Genomic DNA, 23,791 nt, shown 5'->3' on the forward strand with positions numbered 1-23,791 from the left:
TCTTCATCAGAAAAGAAAGGGAAGGGTGGAGGCGCATATAGTTCAGAGGGATGCAGAGTACCCAGATGTTACTTGCTGATGTGCTCCGGTACCAAGAGCACAGCGGAGAGCAGGTCCTGAAGCAAAGGGCTGCCTGCCAGAGCTCTGGAGCAAGAAGGAGAGGCTGCAATTGTGAGCAATCAGGAAAGGGCCTAGCACTGCTGGCAAAACACGACAGGGGACCAGGATCCCTCTGAGCCACATGGCCGCCTGCCTCCCACAAGGTTAACATGGAGTGATGCAGATGAACTCCCCAGATACCATTGAACCTAGGCCTTTACTGCGCCAGTTGCTGCATGGACAGGCACTCATCCCACTCCATGGATGAGGCAAAACTTCACTGTATGGAGCCTGCTATTTCTGCAGCCCGATGTCACTAACTTCCTGATGACCCCCCCGAGTCCCAGCTGTTCCTGCAGTTCTATATAAAGGGTGCTCGAGGACAGAGGAGCAGCAGTGTGGTTGCCAATAATAGCCAGGGTGACTGAGTGAAAACACAGATCACACCCATGTGGTGAGTTTAATGAAAGGCAGGATAGGAAGACCTCAATCTGTGACGGGAGAGAATGAAAGAAGAGAATGGAAAAGAAGCAAGTCTGCTTCTGCAAAGGGAATCATGGAGCGGGACTGGCAACTCAGCACTGGGCAGAAGCCAACAATCATATTTACAGCTAAAATCATTGCCATGAAACAATGGACCATGTAAATCAGCTGTAATTCCAGTGCAGTGGAGTTACACCAATGTAAACAACTATGTGTGATCAGAATTGGCCCCCTTATATGGACTGGCGTCTACTATTATGTTGGAAGATGTGAATGGCTCAGATTAGGGTCTTTGATCATTAGACAAACACATGTGGTTACCGCCAATGGATGTGCTATGCACCCTTCATTATGGCTACATGGAAGGAGCCATTAAGTGTCTTTTAACGCCCAAGGCCCTGGGCCACATGTCAAGGCCTGAGCAAGAATTAATCCAAGGAGAAAAAGAGGGGTTTTCCTGACTGGTTGCAAATGCAGGGGCTAAAGGAATGTTGGACAAAGTGTGTGTGAGAGGGAAAGCCAGGAGACATCGAGCAGATACTGAGAAACAAGCAGAGCTTCTGGGTCATGGAACACGCTGGAAAGGCAGCTGGGGATGTCTAAGCAAGGAAACTGCCTATTGTTTGTTCCTACAGCATTCAGGGAAACAGGACTTTACATACATTCCTTGTACAGGATTGCACCAAAAAATAGACCTGACTCATATTACCAACCTCTGCTCCAAACAGAAAGAACCTGGCAAGGCCTCAAATATCGGCTAATTGCTTGGTCCAAAGGGGCAACAATACTTTAGTGGTGATCTACAGCAAAGGCCTGACCCTCTGTCGTCCTGGGAAAGGCATGAACTGCCTTAAGACAGCAAAATGGTTTGTGGGGCAGCAAATAGGACAACTGTGTAGTTTGCTCCCCCAAAACCTTAGAGCAACAGCTGATAGCACACAGCAACTGCCAGACCAGCCGAGCCCCTGCTGCTGCAGTAGGTGAAGGAAGAGAGAGCAGGGGAGCCCTTGGAGACTTGATTTTTATTTGACAACAGATTTAGAAACAAAGGCTGCATCGTATATGGGTCGATGTCCCCAGAATACAGCTGCATGAAGGGGATAGAGATTGTGTATTTCAATAGCGTTTACTGGATCTCCCCCACTGTGTCTCTGACCTTATAAAATAAAAATAACAAGGTCACAGTCCCATCCTAGTTTTATTACAATTGTCCTGCAGGCAAAAGGATAGAACTCTCACACAGGCACTCCGATTCCATGTATAATGTCTTAAATGGAGGAGGAAGTCAAACCAGAATATAGGAGAAAATATTCCGGAGCTCTTTAAAGCAATTTACGTTACCAAGCTCCATTGTACAGACAACAAGGCAACATCCCTGGACATCAGCTTCGTGATCATTTTTATACATTTGTCTATGGTACAAGAAAAATAACCAGCGCTCACAATGTACAGTTCTTACACTATTTTCACAGCTTCTGAACACTATACACCTTTTTTTTAAAAAAAATAAAGATACATTGTAATAAATGCTGCACTCTTAATAGTTTATAACAACCTGTGATTAACATCCTAGATTTGCCTTTCTGTACAGCCATCCATGCCACAGCACATTTTGAACCTGGCTTTGACACTGGGAATTCAAAGCATCTAATCTCCATTTCCCATTGGCTGAATGGAAACTTGATGATACTGCTAAGGATGGTGGGATGGGGTTGGGGAAGGGAGCAGGGCGACACGTGCTTGCAGGGGATGGCTACGGATACTGCAATTTGCCAAGTGAACAGGTGGAAATTTCCCAGTGTGAGGGTCTAGGGGGAAATTTGTTACCATAGCGATGCCAGGACAGGATTAGATGACATCATGTTTTGCTCTCTTGATATTTTGCAGCTAATACTTTCAAGTTAGTCTTATCTGATTAATTGAAGGTGTAGGGAACCAATTCATTGATTAAGAGAATTTGGTTTTCTCTTTGCCAGCATAGACAGGCAAAGTTTTCGCCCCTGCATGATGTTCTGGCCACACATGACAGACAGGGGCTTCAGGAATACAATACACAATGGACCTGAGCCTGTGAGGGGCTCAGAACCCTGATTTCCTATAGACTTCAGTAGAAGTTGAAGACACTCAGTGCCCTAGAGAAGCAGGCCCAACATGTCTGGATGTGAACACTCGGCAGTATCAGAAAGCAATTGCTCAGGACAGCTAACTTGGGCAAGCTAGGAACAGAGCCATGCCTCAAGGCCACACACGAAGACATCACTGAAGAATCTGGAGAAGTGCTGTGAGTGAAGGGCAATAGTACAGTGCTCCTGTTTGGTTACAGACTTCGCTCTGTCCTTTCTCAGCTGAGAATACATGGAGGACATAGGGGCTGGGTGCTGTTTTCCAGCTGTCTTGTCATAGCCTCTGTGTTTGGTAGAGCTGGTTGAAAAGTGGGGAAACATTCCATAAGAATTCCAGCAATGCGGCAGCTTTTCCCATTATGTTTCTAACCCTCCAAGTTTTGTTTTCCAAATTTTCCAAGAACCATTTATGAGAATGGAACATTCTGATTTTGAGAAAACCTCACTAAGTGGCTAGACCAACCAATTGAAAATCACAAAATGAAAACTGGGAACTCTTTTCCAGGCCCAGCCACACGCACTAGTTTGTCATTTGCAATCTAACCATTTCTGAAAAATGTAACATTTTGAAAAAATCAAGATGTTTTCATAAAATTTGTCATTTTTAAAAAGAGACCAAATTTCAAAAATGCTGACCAGCTCTAGAGTTTAATGGTTGGCCAGAACAGCACATCTTGGATGCTAAAAGGCCAATCTGATTTCCAGGGAACCCAGACCTTCAGTGTGCACTGACCAATTCAAGTGCAATTCGGACCTGAATATAATTAGGGCCACTCAGAATCACAGAAGAGGTTGAGCTTACCCAAAAAAAAAAAGAATGAAATATCAGACAAACTAAACAGAATATATTATTTGCAGCAGTATGCATAGCCACAGCCAAATTGGAGGAGAAGGGCTCTCAATCCTAGTCCTGGATACAGATGGCTGGAGGCAAAGCCATAGAGATTTGGTCTTGTGACAGATACTAGACTGATAAGGAGTGCCTTGTGGTCTGTGAAAAGGCGCTAGATTATGGTTTTGGAACAGGAGAGGAATTATAAATATTTACTGAATAATCACGAGATTGATTAAATTGTGGCTTATCAAAAACAGTTGTAGAGTCTATACACTGCACTTTTTGGAGTAAAAGCAAAGCCAGCTAGTGAGCATCGTGCAGCTATAAATCAGGTCACAAGCGGGTTAAATTCAATTGAGTAGTTTAATAATTTTTCAGGTCAAAGGTCTTATCTTAGCAGGTAACAATGTACAGGACACCTAGTTATAATGAAGAGTGGCTGGCTTGGTAAAGGAGAGAAGAATACATTATGTCTCATCTCTGAATATTTTAATGTTAGCATCTTTCAATGCAACATATTTTTGGTAAAGACATATTCACTATATTTAACATGATCTCTCTTTAACAGGGAGTTCAGCTGAGCACTGTCCCCAGAAAATACACTACGACTGTAAAGCAACAGAATTTCATAACAGTAAATCTATTGCACTTTGTGAAGAATAAAATCCTCCTTTGCCTTTCCAACTCCAGGAGGCAACGTATCTCGTTGGTTATACAAGTTCTTCCTCCTCCAGGCAAAGTCTCATTATGTTCAGACAAACAACGCCTAACTTTTTTATTATTATTATTATTATTACTTGAAACAATAATTGGAAGAGTTTGAGAGAAAAATCTTTCCAGTAGCCGCTGAGAAGTCTCCAAGTTTTGAGTCTAGAAATGAATTTTAGGTGCTATCCAATCACGGTCAACAAATAAATGTACTTATTTCCACATTTTATGAATATGTCCACAAAAGAGCAAGACGAGGTCTCTCTTTGACCAACACTAACACTGTGTGATCAGGTATTACAGGGATGCACTTTATATGTGACAATAGTATACAGACAGGATGGAAATAACACCAATATTATTGCACATGGTGTCTGGGCGAGCATTAAAAACACTGCAATATGTGATGAAAATTCTTTACAGCTTGTTTTCTCTCAGCCCTTTCTCTAGAGTTGGATGAAGCAGCAGTGTCAATCAACATACATCGGAGAGCTGGGAGTTGTTGGCATCTGATCCAGGATTTTGCAGACGTAGCATGCCACATCCACTGTGCGCTCTTCGTACATCAGAATGAAGGGATGTTTCTGGAAGCCAAGAAGGGAACAATAAAGTTAGTTTCCCTTTTGTGACATAAAATTGAGGCCCCAGTAGAAACTGGTACAGCACAGGGATTCGCCTGCTCCCAGATACAGTGGGGGCTGGGTAGTTACATCGTAGGACTCCAGGTACAACCTGCTCTGATGGCATTTAAAGGAAGGGAACTCCATTTCTTAAACCGACAATACAATGAATTACAATATGTTTCCGGGGTAACTTACATGGGGATGTTGCCAGGGGTTGGGAAATTCTGCCTCAGAAGTAGTGAAGTGGGAATAATAACAACAATAATAATAATACAGTAAAATCTCAGAGTTCCCAACCCCTCAGGAATGGAGGTTCTTCATAACTCTGAACAAAACGTTCCAGTTCTTTTAAAAATTTACAACTGAACATTGACTTAATACAGCTTTGGAACTTAACTTTACTATGCAGAAGAAAAATGCTGTTTTAGCCATCTTGATTTAAGTGAAACAAGCACAGAAAGTTTCCTTACCTTGTCAAATCTTTCTTTTTCCAACTTTCCCTTTATCTTTTTAGCAGTTTACATTGAACACAGTACTGTACTGTTTGCTTTTTTTTTTTTTTGGGTCTCTGCTGCTGCCTGATTGCGTACTTCCAGATCCGAATGGGATGTGTGGTTGATTGGTCAGTTCATAAATCTGGTGTTCGTAACTCTGAGGTTCTACTGTAATACTTAGTCCTTGTATCTCCATATGATCTCAAAATGCTTTATGAAAAAGGTCAATATTAGTTCCACTTTACAGATGGGGAAACTGAGGCACAGAACAGGGACGTGACTTGCCCAAGGTCACCCAACAGACCAGCAACAGAGCTGGGAACAGAACCCAGATCTCCCGAGTCCCAGTCCAGTGCTTCATCTAGAAGGCCACACTGGCTACAGCCAACACAGCATTGCAGGGGGACCAGTGACTAACAAGGTGATGAGACTGAGAGTTCTGTGGGAAGGGATGGTCTGTACTGATTGGGGTCTCCATCAGTCCCTGTGCTCCTCACCCTCCCGGACCCTAGACTGCTCAGCAGCCCTGGGCAGACCAAGGAGTGATATAGATGACACAGTCACATGAAACTGGCGAGGGAATTCCAGAAAAATGTAATTAGCCAAATGGGACTGGGACCAGGGCACCATCCACACCTCCTGAGAACCTACATGGGATCCTTAGTGACTTCCTACGCCAGACTTGCCATCTGGAGATGGAGTTTCCAGCAGCCACTGCCCCAACACTCTACTGGGCAGGACTTCAGGAATGGTGGCTTGGCACTGGCTCAGCCACCGACTGAGTCATCTGCAGCCCTTTCTGCGGCAACCTGAGCTTCCCTTGCGGGAGAGAACTGTCTGCTCTCCAATTACCGCAGGGAGAAGAATCCACTTGTAGCAGCTGTGGTTTGGTTTGCTGTGCACACGTCCCCAAATCATGGTACAGCCATGTTAAGAGAACCTGGAGTTTTAGCAGGTTCCCCAACATGAATGTTAACTGTAGAGCAGAGAAGACTTTAGCTAACAACACTTTCCTCGGGCCCTCCCACAGCGTGCAGCCTTGTGACTGCACTGTCCTTGTGGCAGAGCCTGAGGGCTGCAGAGCACTGAACGCACCGTGGCTATTTGATCCCTGACAGTGTCTCCCAGCCAGGACCTGAGCCTGCTGAGCTCCGAGATCTGAGGACCACAGGCCAGGGTGGTATCTGGGGGGCACATTTCTGTTTGAACCCGTGTACAGTGCCGTGTTAATTTGGTCTCACCTGAGTTCAGTTAGCTGATTTGCTATAATATGATCATTTGCAGAGTGTTGACGCCACTAACCTGAAAGGGGGTGCTGGTTTGCTCCTTACACTCCTATTATTTGTTCCACCTCTAGAGAAACTATGTGGCAAATGTTGACTATCGCCCAGGATTTAAAAGTGAGTGGACATTTACACAAGTTTCATTGAACAAAAGTTTCACCATCTCCAGCTCCTCTGTGGACATCAATGAACTCCCTAGGACTGGCAGGTTAGTGAACTGCTGCTGCACAGCCACCAGGGGGAGCAAAAGCCATTTTCTAGGGGACTTTTTAACTTGGCACTTAAGTGGATTTATTTATGGATTTGTTCAGAATTTAGGCCCTGATTCACCAAGGTATGTAAGCACAAGCCTCGCAGGACGACGTCTCACTGACTTCAATTACAATTGGCTAAAGTTAGGCATGTGCTTAAATACCTTTCTGAGCCAGGGCCTTGGGGTCCACGCTCCTTTACGGAAAAGCTGTCATTCTGGCAGTGCCCGGGGTGCAGGGGATTTTTTGCCACAGGATGCCAAGTCCTGGGTGGACATGCCACCTGGAAGCCATCTTGTGCTTCAAACGTGAGAGGAGGAAATCCCTGTAGCTGCTCGTGGAGCTCTATGCCTATTTCATGCAGCTCCTCAGGCAGCACAGTGTTCCACGCAGAAGGAAGGATAATGGCGTTTAAGGAGATAGCTCCCTGCAGGTGTACAGCCCACACTATACCGATCACCCGAGAAAACAGCACTTTCATACATAAACATGCAGCCTTGATCCCACTGTTTGATATCAGGAAATAGAGAACAGTTGCAATCATTCCCTCCCTTCAGCCCGCCCACTCAAACACCTCCACACTTACCAGAAGCTCTTTATACTTTGGCCTTTTGGATTCGTCCTTTGTAAGGCTAATAAATCAGAAAAAGGATTAGGAAAAGGCAGATTTGTAAACACATTCCAAAGAGATTAAACATTAGCTGTGTATGGCACACGAAACTGAACCCATTGTATAGATCCGGGGCCCATGACCCGGCTAGCTATGCTGATAGCCCCACTCACCAGACTATTGTCCAGAGTCTAAGAATTTGGCTCTTGGAATATGCCCCTACGCTTAAACTCGCCTCATTTCCACAGTGGGGGAAGCACGTTGTCAGGGCTTGTCCACACTTAAAGCACTGCACCAGTGCAGCTGCGCCACTGTAGCGCTTAGTGAAGACGCTACCTACACCAACAAGAGAGCTTCTCCTGTCAGTGTGGTTAATCCACCTCCCCAAGAGGTGGGAGCTACGTTGATGAGAGAAGCAACATAGCGCTGTCTACACCAAGGATTCGGTCAGTATAACGACTCCACACCCCTGAGCGACGTAGTTATACCAACATACGTTTACCGTGTAGACCAGGGCTAAGTGAGCTGTTAATCCCAGGGTGAAATCAGGGAAGCTCTGCCACAACCCCCAGTGGACTCACTGTAGGGAGACACTCAGGCTCCTATTGCAGAGGCGTATCCCAGACACACAAACACGAGGTCAGTGACCTGCTCCAGCCACCGACACAAGGCGGTTCCATGGATCCTGCAGGCTGGGAGGGTCAGTGTGTGCACAGAGCCAGAGCCTCAGCAGCTAGTCAGAGGACAATGAACCCTGCACTTGCTAGGGATCACAGCCTTGTTACACTTTATAGCAACTACACCCTCCCCGTCCTCCAGACTACAGCTCTGGGCAGCTCCAGAGGCTGACGATTGGGTAAAGACCTTTTAACTGGGCCAGGGGTGCCAATGTTGCCCAAAGTTATTGCTCTCCAAGAGCCATTTGGAGGCTGACCAGTGAACTCGACACAGTTCCTAGATCACCAGTGTCCATCTCCCAGACCCCAGCACACTGAAGGACTGACTGCTCAGAGCTATCATCTTGCCCATTGGGGCAGGGGTGGGACACAATTGCAGGAAGCAGCATCTGGTGTCCCTGGGAAGGCTGGGTGTGCTTGTGGACAAGCAGAGGCCAGGGCTGTAAGGTCACTGTGCGAGGATGTAGTCAAAGCACAAGAAGAACATAGGCAGTGACTAACCAGGCCAGATCAGAAAGACAAACCAACTGTGGGTTCTCAGCTCTGCACAGAGCAGTTTGCCCCTGCTGCGTGTGTGCCCTGTCACTGCGTGCTACAGCCCACGCAGCACCACGAGGCTCTGTCCCCGGCCAGGTGCACTGTTCAGAGGCTCTGCCCTGCAGTCACTATTTTATTTTACAATTAAATTTCCTTGGTTTAAAAAAAAAAAACAAAAAAACACAAGTGAAGGGAGGAAGGACGAAGGCCTCACGGAAAGGAGGCACATGTCCTAGGGAGGAGGGGGAAGTGTTTGATGCATTTTGGGCCAGATCCACTCCTCCAGCCTGTGTACCCAGGCTGAGCACAGGCGATGGCATGGGAAGCTGCACGGGCTGTGATGCTGCACAGACTCCTGTAGCTCTGATGTGCTCCCTCCCAAGGGGAGCAGCAGTGTGTTAGTACCGATGATTATTTGTGCCCGGCCCCATCAGCTGCACACACCACATCAGAGGAGATAGCCCTGCCCAAAGGCTTAGGGACATAAGAACAGTCATACTGGGTCAGGCCAATGGTCCCTCCAGTATCCTGTCTTCTGACAGTGGCCAATGCCAGGTGCTTCAGAGGGAATGAACAGAACAGGGAAATTTATCGAGTGATCCATCCTGTGTCATCCAGTCCCAGCTTCTGGCAGTCAGAGGTTTAGGGACACCCAGAGCATGGGGTTGCGTCCCTGATCATCTTAGCTAATAGCCACTGATCGATCTATCCCCCATAAACTTGCGTCTCCTGTCCCCCTCCTCCACCATCCTGGCACCCCAGTCAGACAGATCATTATGGCTGGCTCACAGCATCCTCCCTCCAACACAGGGTAGGAAGAAGTATCCACCATGCTCCTTGAAATCCCCAGTTGCACCTGACCCTACTGATTGATTCACCCGGTACACCTTCTCCACAGCCTCCTGTCCCCCTAATCTCCTATGCCTGAAAGAGAGACGCTGCAGCCATTGGAAGCTGCAGGGTTTGTGAGGAGGGACACCCTGCCTCCTATTCAAGCTGCTGATGATTTAACTGGGAATTGGTCCTGCTTTGAGCAGGGGGTTGGACTAGATGACCTTCTGGGGTCCCTTCCAACCCTGATATTCTATGATTCTATGATTCTATGCTCCTGATGCTGTCTCCCAGGCTGGCGGGAGGGAGAGGGAGCCAAGGGGCACAGGAGCAGATCCTCTAATGTCACCATGGCTTGCTTCCCCCATCCCCATTTGCCCCTGCCTGCTGGCACCCAGGGAGACACTGCACAGCTGGGCTCCCAGCTGCACAAGAGGTGTCTGCCAACTCCACTGCCAGGGGACCTTCCAGGGCCAGGGATGCCGGGGCAGAATTTGCCCATGTGCATGATGTGAGAATGCAACGTGTAGAGCCCCTGCGCCATATCCAGAGCCGCAATCAGCTGGGCACAAGAGCCATTTCTTCAGGAGGCATATTGGGCAGGCCACCTAGGGCACCATTCTTAACCCACACACGTCCAGAGTGCTGGAAAGATGCCACTAAGCCCTGCAAAGAGACACTACAGAGCAACAGCACTAAACACTCACCCTGCCACAGTGAGGGCAAATGGGGCCTGCAGAGATGTGTCAGAAAAAAGAGCTGCCAAATCCATAACCCCTTGCCCAGGAGTTCCTGCTCCATCGCTGGCCAGGAGGGGCTGCAACCAAATCCCAGTCTGTACATGCACAATGTCCACCAGGACCATGCTGGGAGCACCAGGGTCACCTCACTGGCAGAGAGGATCTGAGAGAACAGACATCCCACCCCACAGGAACCCTCCAATCACCAACAACTGAAAACACTACAGTCATGCAAGGGACCAGCAGGTGGCAGCAAAATCCTCAACAAAGCTCAGCAATTCCTACAACAAAGCACGGGAGTGAGTCTGGGAGGGAAACTCAACAAGACCAGGGGCCTGAAGACAGAGCTCTGGGGGCAAGGAGGAGGGAAGACCCGCACGGGGAACTGTCTACACTAGTCTTTTGGGCCTGAGTTAATGGATTGTTTAAAGGCTGCTGTGGACACTCCCCCGTGCATTTCTTCTTTGCCCTAAGGTGGTAAATGCAGCAACTCAGACAGTGTCCCTTTATGCAGCATAGCTGAGGTCAGAGGGGATTTTCTTTTGGGTTGCCTGAGGTTTGCTATGAACCCGGAGCCCTAGCAGAGCACCAGCCTGCAATGTCAGCCCACAGAACAGGACTCACAGGGAGAGCCAGGGAGCCTCACCTGGACCCTCTAGAGCAGGTGACCAGCACTGGTCAGAGCTGGACAAATGACTGCGTTAAGGACATAGAGACAGCTAGTGCACGCCACACAGGCTGTGGCGGGGGCTGCAGTCACCCTGCAATAGTTCCCCTGCTCATAGAGCTGTGCTTCTCGAGCCCTTGCCTATATCTCCTGTGTGTCCCGCTGCAGGTAGCCGGTTGTAACCATGTGGAGGGCCCAACTGAAGCAAGAGATGTCGGTGCAGTGGGATTTATGCAGCTGGGAGAGCGTGGGGTGCAGGTGTTCAACTGCCAGCTCCTTTGGCATGGGGAGGGATAATGAGGCTGGCTCATCTTTCGTTCTTAATTCAATATTACACATTGATTTTACTGTGCAGCTCCTGGAGTCACTCTAATGTTTCAGACCTAAAATACTCCATATAAGTTAAATCAATTTGAAACGCTTACCACAAGTTGACAAAGTTGATGAAACTTGGGGAGAATTCCCTCTCCTCTGAGTTACTCAGCTGTGGCGGGTCTCCTTTTACTACTTGTGTCAGCTGATCAAATACACTGTTCCACTTGGGATAGGGGAATCGCCCTGTGGCCAGCTCATACTGCAGAGACAGCAACAGCGTAGGCTGAGTTAGTATGAGTAACACAAAGAGCTCCTTCAAACAGGGTAGGCAAATGTCATCCCCAGATGCCCAAGGAACACACAGGGTGAGGGAGAGCTAGCCAGCCTCCCTTACATGAACCCCAGCTTCTTAGTGTCCTAGAGACAGTTGGCTGCATGAACATTTTACCCTGGGAGAACGAGAGAATGAGCATTTCAACCTGAGGGCCGGGGAAGAGAGCATGTTAGTAGTAGCTCATTCTACAGATAGGGTCAGCAAATTCTGGTTGCTTCTTACTATTCACTCCCCATGTTACCAGCTCCACCCTCCTGTGGAATGAAATAGTGCTTTCCAAGGTCATGGATGCAGACACTGCAGTAGTGTGGTTAACCAGAGAGGGGCCAATGGGTGGGATCAAGAACTGGTTGAAACTTTCTGAGTAATAAAGGTCCACCCAAAGCCAGGGCTGCTATGTGGGTTATTTAGGCAGACCTGATGTCACGGCCCTCTAGCACGCCACAAAGGGAAAACAGCATTCAAGATCCAAGCCCTTCCTCGTGCTCTCTTATCTGTATGTTGCAAGTTGTTATTCCAGTTCCATAGCTAAGTGTGGACTTCAAGGATTCAGGAAAGCCATCATCAGTACAGGGAATTAACAAATTATTTAACTTCTAGGAGGTGTCTATTTTCATCTCCAAGTGCAAAAGGGAATGACCCCCCCCTCTCCCGCCCCCAGACCCTGCTCACAGCAGAGGTGGGCTGGGACAGGAGCATCACATAGGCAGGGCCCCCCAGGCCCTGCTCACAGCAGAGGAGGGCTTCGAGTGTCACATAGTCAGACCCCACTGACTCCGCTCACAGCAGACAGGCTGGATATCACCATAGTGTGTTTGTTTTAGAAAGTTGACCAACACTATTATTGTCTAAAGCGAGCCCATAATGCTGCCCAATAAGAAAGACTTGTCCCACAGAATACAGTTTAAAGCACTCACATACCAACGTAATTCCCAAGCTCCAGACATCTGAGCGGACGTCATAACCTTGTCTGGATGCACTGGGGTCTATCCTTTCAGGCTGAAACAGAAGAGGAACCACAGTCAAGCAGTATGCAGCACAGGAAGAAATGAGTGTGCTTCTACAAACATAAAAGGATATCTCAGTACCCAGGGACAAAGCCCCATGTGCCCCCAGCAGAACTGTCTAAGGCAGACATCCAGCCCCACAGGAGGAACAGTTCACCGAACATAGTCCTGACCACTGTACTTAAGACTAGACTCCAAGGTGACCTGCAAAAGGAAATATAATGGGGCTCGGTCTCCCTTTGCTTGCAGAAAGGTGGCCTTTAAGTGGTTTTATTGTTTTACTATTTGAGGTTTTCTAACCTCAGAAATTCTCTGGCTATCAAGTCTGGCCTTCCTTGTGTTTGCAGGAGGACTCCTTGGAGAGTGAGAGAGCTGAAATGAGCACCTGCTCATCCCTCTGTTGGGGGGCCAATGCACATTGAGCACGATTGTTTCCTCCCATCTGTCTGTTGGGCTGTTAAATGGGTGTTAACAAAAAGCCAAACCGAACAAAAGGTTTTACACTGTCTGATTACAAATCCCTTTGCTATCAGTTGCCCAGGACTCACTTTTAGGTGCTTGTGAGATCATGATGCTATTAGTCCTGCTGACATCCCAAAACAGGGTAGCCAGGACCCGAATGTGTAAACCTCCAGTAGAATTACACACCACTGAGAAGGGAAACGGACACAAACCCATCTGTCCCTGTTGCAGGTCACCCTGGTGAGAAAACCCTGATGGCGTTTCCTTTTACTGAGCTATTAAAATGCCAAAGAAGTAGGCTCTCTCACAGATTTTATTACAAGAGTAAAGCTAGAAGCCATTCCCATTTGAACAGAGATCAAAATTGCAGTCAAATGCTTATATATCAGCTACAGAACTGAAACATCAGAGAAAGGGGGTAAAACTAATCTGTTAGCTAATGAGACGTGTACAGCTCAGTACACAGTGGTGGAAGGGGGCCTACAAAGCTCTCCTTGTAGTTAGAGGCATATCTTGGCACCAAGGGCCTGTTCCAAAGCCAATACAGTCACCAGGAAACTTTCCATTGGCTTCACGGTGCTTAGGAGATTAAGCTCTCACAGGTTAGCAGGTTGAAGACTGTGTGAAATGCCCCTCCTGTCACACACGTGGATCCCCACTGCCAATCAATCAGATTGCTCAGGCAGAGGACCAAGGTGGAAGGTTAGTTGGAAAGTGTTTTCATTGTTATTTTTAAAATTCCCTTTAGAAATCAGAAATCAGGCCTGATGCACTAACACACGGTAGAGAGACAATGCACTTCCAAGTAAATGTGAAAAACTACCAAACCTACCTATATCAACCCCAACGCTATAGGGGGCTTATATTCCAAGTACTGGAAAAATGAGGCACAAGAGATGACATTTTGAGCTTGTTGCTAAGGCCTACAGAGAAGGTGACTCATTTGGAAATGCGAGCTCAGATCTGTATTTAGTTTGGGTTCTTTACCCAATTCTGTTCCAGGTGAACAGGAACAGTGAACACATGGAGAACAGAAAAAGGCAAGGAGAGAATATCCTGGACCATGATCACTTCTGCCTATGTCAAGAGGAATTAACCCATCCCAGCAGCCAAATTCCTCTTCATCCTCTTAAGAGTCAAGGACCAACATTAAGCTCTTTTTATCTTTCTAACAAGTCAGCCCTTCTACCCCCTTCATTGTTTTTGCCGCTCTCCTCTAAATTCCCATCTATTTGTCAGTGTCTTTCTGGCAATGAGTTGCCCTGCACTGAACCCAGTATTCCCAGGAGAGTCATACCTCAACTGCATAGGCTGGGATGTGCACATTTTCAAAATGGACCACATTTTCATAAAGAGATTATCTCATGGATTATTCAAAATTGCATGACATTCCTGTGACAACTAAAGCAATAATTTATTATTTTTTAAAAATTTTTATTTAAAATTAACAGGGAAGAATAATGCTAGACAACCATGTAGTGCTTTTTAACCTGTATTTTAATGTAATTTAGCAGCAAGAAATATAAACCATGCTATTTTTCAAGGACATTATTATTATGACTTATTATTTGTATAATCGTAGCACCTAGGAGCCTTCCTCATGGAACAGGATCCCATTGTGATAGGTGCTCCTACTGGATGCCCCAAAAGTCACGATTACACAGACATAAAAAAAAAAGTTATGCTAGGCAATGAGCTATCCTGGTTAAAAGGAAGCGTGGAAGCAGTGATAAAATATAATAAAACTAATACATATAGGACAGAAAGAATGGGAAGTAAATGGCAATGAATATAAGTTACAAGTTAAAAATGTAGGCAGCTGATATGGGAAGCCAAAGGAATCAATTAAATAAAAAGGTTAAAGACAATAAGGATTATAGGTCTGGATGAAAAAGGTAACTGTGTTGATACAGTATATTTGGATTTCGCCAAGGCATTTGACTTAGTACCACATGACATTTTGATTAAAAACGTGCATTGTATGGATCTAACAGGGCAGATATAAAATGGATTAACAGCTGTTTCACTGACAGATCTCAGAATGTAGTTAAAGGGGAGATATCAATGAATGGGGGCTGTTTCGAATGTGGTCCCCCAGGGATCAGATGTTTGTCCAATATTTGTATTTTTATCAGCAATCTGATCATATGAAACCTTTGCAGGTAAAGTTTGCAGATGACACAAAAACTGGTGGGGCCACAGAACGGGATGTTGTTACAGAGTGATGTAAATCACTTGGTTAAATGGTTACAATGCAAAATAATACCGCCAAAAGCAAGAACAAAGAGTGCAGATTATACCTACAAATGCTTGATTCTATCTTGGAAAGCAGTGCCTCAGAAATCAGATAATTGCCTCAACATTAGCTCTAAGTGCAATACTGCGTCAAACAAGGCTAATGCAATCCTTGGAATATCAAGTAGAAGTAGGGAAGTGATCTTCACTGTGTACATAGCATTGGAAAGTCCACTGCAAGAATATTATGCTTAGTTCTGCTGTTTGCTCTTTTAAAAGGATGTGGAAATACTGCAGAGAATGCAAAGGATGGCCACAAAAAAACCCCCAGGAGCTGGAAAACACGTAAGCCTTACAATGTGAGGCTTAAGAAAAAGCTCTACTTATTTAGCATATCAAAGAGAAGACTGAAAGGTAACTTTCTCACTGTGTATAGGTACTGACACATAGAAAAAAAGATCTGAGAACAGGGGCCTTTTCAATCTTGACAAAGGCATAACAATATCAAATTGCTGGAATTTCAACAAATTCAACCTTGAAATTAAAAATGATATGCTTTAATCCAGCTTCTAGAAGAAATACTATGGCCTGTGTGGTCATGGTGGTGCCTTCTGGCCTTGGAATCTCTACATCGATGAGTCCTCCTGCTCATCCCCTTCCTTCATGGACTGTGGAGAGAACAGCATTGCCTACATTGCTCTCACCATGCTCAGAAAACTTGGAGCTCTGCATTAAGATGACTATAGTCACATCTCAGGCTTCAGGGCTTCAGCCAGTTGCCTGCAGGGGTCAGGAAGGAATTTTTTTCCTGATGCACAACTGGCTAGATGTATTCTGGGTTGGAATTATTTTTTGCCTTTCTCAGAAGCATCAGGGATTGGCCACAAATGGAGACAGGATACCAGACAGGCTGAACCAGTGCTGTGAGGTGGCAAAGAAAAATGGAGGTTGCTTACCTGTAACTGGAAGTACTTCAAGATGTGTAGTCCCTGTGTATTTACACATGGGTACATATGCACACATGTGCAGGAGTCCGGAGATTTCTAGTAAGTGACAAGGTAGGACATGGAGCAGGTGCCTAGCTGTTCAAAGGGATGTCTTGAAAGTACTGAAAGAACAAGATTAAGATCCCTTGTGGTGTTGATTTCCCCACCAGTGGGGAAATTCTAATGAGCCCCTCCAGGAATCTGGTTTTTGTTGGAAGAGCAAAAACAGTATAATCCTCAACTGTGTGATGAAAGGCACTGATTGTACAAAATGGACCCATAGCAAGCTAATGGAAAGATCCAATGTCTTGAGAGTGAATAGTTAGTCTAAAATAAGAGGAATTCCTGCAGGTTGTGGGGATAACTGATTCTGTTGTATTCAGATGGAGAAATGTTTCCATTTAGTCAGACAGAATTTTCTGGTGGAAATCTTTCTTCTTTGGTTGAGACCGGATTGAATAGCCACCAAATACAAATGCTCTAGGTCTGAAGGGATCTTACAGTCTGAATCTCTCAGAAGCTGCCTTTACCTGTGGGGAGTTGGGTGGTGGGTGTGAAAACAGAAACTCTACTCCCTTGGCTGAAACAAAGTAACATTTCTCAACCCTTGTTGGGATGGAGGCGCAGGAAGCAGGAGTATGCCAAACTCCCTGGCTGGATCTATAATGGCCTTGTTAACTGGGAGGGCCACCTGACTGGGACCCAATGGTTGCAAGTTGCCCAGAAGCCTATGTTGTCTCTCTTGGATTTCCTCACACTGGATCTGAAGCTCAGATGCTACTCTGTGAAGGAGCTCTTGACATTGCCTGTGATCATCAGGCAGAGATGGTGAAGATGGAGTAACCACCTCATCTGGAGAGAAGAATGAAACGGCCATCAGGACTGCTATATCCAGCACAGGTTCTTCTTCTACATGCTCTGACTGAGTTGGTTGGTGCTGGCCAGGAGAGGGTAAATAGGGTTCATACAGGGATCCAGAGGGTCTGGTGTAAGAATCCCAGGGGACCCAATAATGCCAGTATGCAGGGTCAACTGGTCAAGGGAGATCCCAAGGCACTAGGTATCATTGGTTCCTTTGGAGGTCATATCTGGGTGGAGGATGGAACCTAGAGCTTCTGTCTGGACTAGTCTCTCTATATGGAGGTGATGGTTCATCTGAGACATCCTACTCATCTGAGAGAAGGTTCCCTAACTGACAGAACTGCCAGTGGCTCATGGAGGGAATAGGGGAACAACCCCGTATTCTTCCAGTCGATTCTTCTTCTGATGTTTCAGTGTTCCTGAATAAGGTTGGATTGGAGAGGAGTTTGAGTATAGGGGAGGTGAAGATCTCCTCCAGGGAGTTGTAGGTCTTGGACTGTTCTGGAGTGTGTGGTCTACTGGTGGATGGGACTGGAAGATCTGACACTGGAAGACACAGGTTACAATGGACATCAAGTCCTCTCAGGAACATGCTGGTATCAGTGCAGTCTAGCATGGAGCTCGTAGACTGTGCAGAGTCTAGCCTGGTGCTTGTAGACTGGAGCTCGTAGACTGTGTAGACTGTGCCGGTGGGGACCAATCCTTAGGTTTATGTGTCGGAACCAAGGTCAGTACTGATGGATCCTTCTCCTTCACAGTATACACTCATTTTGAGGAGTATTTTAAAGAAGATTCAGGATGCAAGAACCAACCATCCCAATGTGCAGGAAGAATAGCATATATGGCCAGTGACCAGGTTGGCTTAACAGAGACATCTTTGGTGTGCTTAAACACAAAAAGGAAGCTTACAAGAAGTGGAAACTTGGAAAGATGACTAGGGAGGAGTATAAATATATTGCTCGAGCATGCAGGGATGTAATCAGGAAGGCGAAAGCAAAATTGGAGTTGCAGCTAGCAAAGGATGTGAAGGGTAACAAGAAGGGTTTCTACAGGTATGTTAGAAACAAGAAGAATGTCAGGGAAAGTGTGGGATCCTTACTGAATGGGGGAGGCAACCTAGTGACAGATGATGTGGAAAAAGCTGAAGTACTCAATGCTTTTTTGCATCGGTCTTCACAGACAAGGTCAGCTCCCAAACTGCTGCATTGGGCAGCACAGTATGAGGAGGAGGTGAGCAGCCCTCAGTGGTGAAAGAACAGGTTTAGGACTATTTAGAAAAGCTGGACAAGCACAAGTCCATGGGGCCGGATACAATGCATCCGAGGATGCTGAGGGAATTCGCTGATGTGATTGCAGAGCCATTGGCCATTATCTTTGAAAACTCATGGCGATCAGGGAAAGTCCTGGACGACTGGAAAAAGGCAAATATAGTGCCTGTCTTTAAAAAAGGGAAGAAGGAGAATCTGGGGAACTACAGACCAGTCAGCCTCACCTTAGTTTCTGAAAAAATCATGGAGCAGGTCCTCAAGGAGTCCATTTTAAAGCACTTGGATGAGAGGAAGGTGATCAGGAACAGTCAAAATGGATTCACCAAGGGCAAGTCATGCCTGACCAACCTGATTGCCTTCTATGATGAGATAACTGGCTTTGTGGATATGGCGAAAGTGGTGGATGTGATATACCTTGACTTTAGCAAAGCTTTTGACACTGTCTCCCACAGTATTCTTGCCAGCAAGTTAAAAAAAAGTATGGACTGGATGAATGGACTATAAGGTGGATAGAAAGCTCACGAGATAGTCGGGCTCAATGGGTAGTGATCAATGGCTCGATGTCTAGTTGACAGCCGGTATCAAGTGGAGTGCCCCAGGGGTCGGTCCTGGGGCCAGTTTTGTTCAATCTGGGGCCAGTTTTGTTCAATATCTTCATAAATGATCTGGAGGATGGTGTGGATTGCACTCTCAGCAAATTTGCGGATGATACTAAACTGGGAGGAGTGGTAGATACGCTGGAGGGGAGGGATAGGATACAGAAGGACCTAGACAAATTGGAGGATTGGGCCAAAAGAAATCTGATGAGGTTCAATAAGGATAAGTGCAGGGTCCTGCACTTAGGACGGAAGAACCCAATGCACAGCTACAGACTAGGGACCGAATGGCTAGGCAGCAGTTCTGCGGAAAAGGACCTAGGGGTGACAGTGGACGAGAAGCTGGATATGAGTCAGCAGTGTGCCCTTGTTGCCAAGAAGGCCAATGGCATTTGGGGATGTATAAGTAGGGGCATAGCGAGCAGATCGAGGGACGTGGTCATTCCCCTCTATTCGACATTGGTGAGGCCTCATCTGGAGTACTGTGTCCAGTTTTGGGCCCCACACTTCAAGAAGGATGTGGATAAATTGGAGAGAGTCCAGCGAAGGGCAACAAAAATGATTAGGGGTCTAGAACACATGAGTTATGAGGAGAGGCTGAGGGAGCTGGGATTGTTTAGCTTGCAGAAGAGAAGAATGAGGGGGGATTTGATAGCTGCTTTCAACTACCTGAAAGGGGGTTCCAAAGAGGATGGCTCTAGACTGTTCTCAATGGTAGCAGATGACAGAACGAGGAGTAATGGTCTCAAGTTGCAGTGGGGGAGGTTTAGATTGGATATTAGGAAAAACTTTTTCACTAAGAAGGTGGTGAAACACTGGAATGCGTTACTTAGGGAGGTGGTAGAATCTCCTTCCTTAGAGGTTTTTAAGGTCAGGCTTGACAAAGCCCTGGCTGGGATGATTTAACTGGGAATTGGTCCTGCTTTGAGCAGGGGGTTGGACTAGATGACCTTCTGGGGTCCCTTCCAACCCTGATATTCTATGATTCTATGATTCATTAATGATCTGGATGATGGGGTGGATTGCACAGTCAGGAAGTTTGTGGATGACACTAAGTTGGGGGGTGAGGTAGATAAGCTGGAGGGTAGGGATCGGATCCAGAGTGACCTAGACAAATTAGAGGATTGGGCCAAAAGATATCTGATGAGGTTCAACAAGGACAAGTGCAGAGTCCTGCACTTAGGACGGAAGAGTTCCATGCACTGCTACAGGCTGGGGACCGACTGGCAAAACGGCAATTCTGAAGAAAAGGACCTTGGGATTACGGTGGATGAGAAGCTGGATATGGGTAAACAGTGTGCCCTTGTTGCCAAGAAGGCTAACGACATATTGGGCTGCATTAGTAGGAGTGTTGCCAGCAGATTGAGGGAAGTGATTATTTTCCTCTATTCGGCAACAGTGAGGCCAGATCTGGAGTCCAGTTTTGGGCCCCCCACTACAGAAAGGATGTGGACAAATTGGAGATAGTCCAGCGGAGGGCAACAAAAATGATTAGGGGGCTGAGACACATGACTTATGAGGAGAGGCTGAGGGAACTGGGATTGTTTGGTCTGCAGAAGAGAAGGGGTGGGGGGTTGATAGCAGCCTTCAACTACCTGAAGGGAGATTCCGAAGAGGATGGAGCTAGGCTGTTCTCAGTGGTGGCAGATGATAGAACAAGAAGCAATGGTCTCAAGTTGCAGTGGGGAATGTCTAGGTTGGATATTAGGAAAAACTATTTCACTAGGAGAGTGGTGAAGCACTGGAATGGGTTACCTAGGGAGGTGGTGGAATCTCCATCCTTAGAGGTTTTTAAGGCCCGGCTTGACAAAGCCCTGGCTGGGATGATTTACTTGGGGTTGGACCTCCTTTGAGCAGGGGTTTGGACTAGATGACCTCCTGAGGTCTCTTTCAACCCTAATCTTCTATGATTCTATGAGGAGATTTAAGTGTGTCTAAGTCCTTCGTGTGAGGACTCATCCGACATGGACAGAGTCAGGGAGAGATCCTTTCTTCTGGGAGCAGATTTCGAAGAGGGTCTGTCCTTGTGCTTGTGAGTGTGCCCATTACTCTCATGAGAAGCCCTGAGAAGGGATTTGTTAGGCTTAGAGGTTGTAGACTCAGCTCCTGAGCTTATGCTCAGAGGCCTTAGTTTGGTGTACATGATGGTCTCCCTGGCCCAGTTCTGAGTGGGGTCTCATGGCCTTTTCCATGAGATGTTCTCTTAGCAGAGCTCTCAACCCTCATGGGTTTGAGGAGGGAAGGAGTGACAGACACTGCAATTAGTGAGAAGTGAGCCTCACCAAGGCAGTAAAGGCAGCACTGGTGTTTGTTGCTCACTGAAAAGGAGCGGGGGCAGGGTATGCAGTTCTTAAACCCTGGGATTCTGGAGATAGTACTTGTCTGTGGGGAAAAAACTCCCCAAGGCAGGGAAGAACTAACTCAGCTATACTAACTATGCTACACACTAAAAACTATCAATAGCAAGAAGTATTTACAATATATTTTTATGGTTTAAGTTGAGGGAGCTACGGACACACAAGACTATGCACTGGTAAGAAGGAACTGGAGAGGCGTTGGTCCGCACCTCCCTTTATACCCTCGGTTCAGAGCATGAAAAAAACAACTGCACATTTGCAGACCAATGGATACTATTTGCCAAAAATCTCTGGACTCTGGCTTATGGTGCGCATGGGTATTCATATGTGGAATACACATAGAGAGTTGAAGAAGAATCTTCATTTTTACATGCCTGACTGGTGGGTCTTGTTCACATGTTCAGGATCATACTGACCAGCAGATTTGGGGTCAGGAAGGAATTTCCCCCCAGTCAGATTGGCTGTGACCTTGGGAGTGTTTTGCCCTCCGTTGAAGCATAGGACATGGTTTGCCTGCTCGGATCCTATGGGCATATCTCACAATATCAATTTCCATCAAAGAAAGGTAGGTTTAAGTACCTGCAGAGCAAGGCTCAGTCTTAACTGAGGAGAATGCAGAATAAGTGGTGGGAGAGGAAAGCTGCAGAAATTCAGCATTATGCAGCTCCAAACAATGCAAATATGTTCTTTGACTCTCTCAAAGCAGCCTATGGACCATCTAAATATGGCACAGCCCCCTTGAACTCGGCAGATAGCACAACCTTCATCAAAGACAAGGAGGGAATGGTGCAGAGATGGGCTCAATACTTCAATAATCTACTCAATAGACCGTCCACAGTTGATTTGTGTGTCCTTGATCATTCACCTGAGAAACCCATCGAAGATCTCGACCTCCCTCCAGTTGAGGAAGTTTTGAAAGCCATCAAACAACTGAACTCTGGCAAAACCTCCGGAAAACATGGTATTGCAGCAGAACTGTATTGCAGTAGAACTGTATAAAGTAGCAGGCCCCAAGGCCATCCAGGTATTTCATGACATCTTGAGTAGCATTTGGGAGGAAGAAGATATGCCACAAGACTTCAAAGATACTATTATTGTATCATTGTTAAAAAACAAAGGCAGGAAAGCTGACTGCAGAAACTACAGAGGCATTGCTTTCCTCTGTGCAGCAGGAAAAATACTACGTCACATTCTATTGAACAGATTCATTACAAACATATCTGAGGAGAATCTGCCAGAAGCACAGTGTGGTTTCAGACCAGGTCGTAGTACTGTGGACATGATCTTTGTCGTAAGGCAGGTCCAGTAAAAACGTTTAGAGCAGAACATGGACCTGTATACAGTTTTCATCAATTTGACCAAAGCTTTTGATACAGTCAACAGAGAGGGTTTATGAGCTATTCTGCATAAACTGGGCTGCGCAAGAAGGTTCATACAAATCATCCATCTGTTCCATGACCACATGACGCTGCAAGTGGTTGCCAGTGGTGACTTTTCTGATGTGTTCAAAATCTCGAATGGAGTGAAGCAAGGCTGCATACTTGCTCCAGTGCTGTTCAACTTGTTCTTTGCCTGTGTCCTCAAGGTACTTGGATCAGGGGATATACATCTGCTACTGACTCAATGGCTCCCTCTTTGATCTTCGAAGATTCAGTGCTAAGACCAAGAAGCTGGAGAGACTTCTCGTCGAGGCACTTTTTGCAGATGACTGTGCCTTGATGGTCAGTAGACAAGACGACCTTCAGATCATCGTTGATAGATTTTTCTGAAGCATCCCAGCTTTTTGGCTTCACCATCAGTCTTGGGAAGACAGAGGTCTTGTTCCAACCAACACCTCATTCCAATGCCCCAGCGCCAGCCATCTTCATCCAAGGCACACAGCTGAAAAATGTGGATCAGTTCAAGTTTTTGGGCTGCACCATCTCAAGTGACAGTTCCCTTGATAGGGAAATTTCCTCCAGAATTAGTAAAACCAGCTAGGTCCTTGGTCGACTCCAAACAAAAATCTCTAACCAACACAACATTCGTCTCTCCACCAAATCTAAGATCTATAGTGCAGTGGTTCTAACATCTCTCCTGTATGGATCTGAGATGTGGCCTCTTTATAGACGTCACATTAAACAGCTTGAGCAATTTCACATGCGCTCCCTCTGCTCAATAATCAGCATTCGCTGGCAGGACAGAGTGACCAATATTAAGGTCCTTGAAAGAGCAAACACAACGAGTGATGAGGAAATGTTACTGAGAGCACAACTTAGATGAACTGGACATGCCATCAGAATGGAAGACCACCATCTCCCAAAACAGATCGTGTTTCGGGAGCGGAGTCAGGGCAAAAGAAAGAAGGGTCGTCCATATAAGTGCTTCAAAGATAATCTGAAGAGCAGTTTCCAGTGGGCTGTCATCAAT

At 46.3% G+C, this 23,791-nt stretch overlaps 1 protein-coding gene across 18 annotated transcripts in view; it reads right to left on the minus strand.

Moving 5' to 3' along the window:
• Window positions 1-3,889: 3,889 nt before the first annotated feature.
• MAP2K4 (mitogen-activated protein kinase kinase 4) overlaps window positions 3,890-23,791 on the minus strand; it is a 169,702-nt gene continuing 149,800 nt past the window's right edge. For 17 of the 18 annotated variants that reach the window (XM_073310273.1, XM_073310261.1, XM_073310266.1 and 14 more), the window contains 4 exons: window positions 12,532-12,609; window positions 11,387-11,535; window positions 7,486-7,531; window positions 3,890-4,832 (listed from right to left, as the gene is read on the minus strand). In XM_073310273.1, coding sequence (XP_073166374.1) covers window positions 4,719-4,832; window positions 7,486-7,531; window positions 11,387-11,535; window positions 12,532-12,609 — 387 coding nt within the window. In that variant the 3' untranslated portion in view covers window positions 3,890-4,718. Of the gene's footprint in view, window positions 4,833-5,341; window positions 5,576-7,485; window positions 7,532-11,386; window positions 11,536-12,531; window positions 12,610-23,791 lie in introns of all 18 variants that reach the window. The other variant, XR_012154740.1, reaches the window with a different exon arrangement.

Source organism: Lepidochelys kempii, chromosome 14 (assembly GCF_965140265.1).
Source record: "Lepidochelys kempii isolate rLepKem1 chromosome 14, rLepKem1.hap2, whole genome shotgun sequence".
In the NCBI taxonomy this organism is placed as follows: domain Eukaryota; kingdom Metazoa; phylum Chordata; order Testudines; family Cheloniidae; genus Lepidochelys; species Lepidochelys kempii.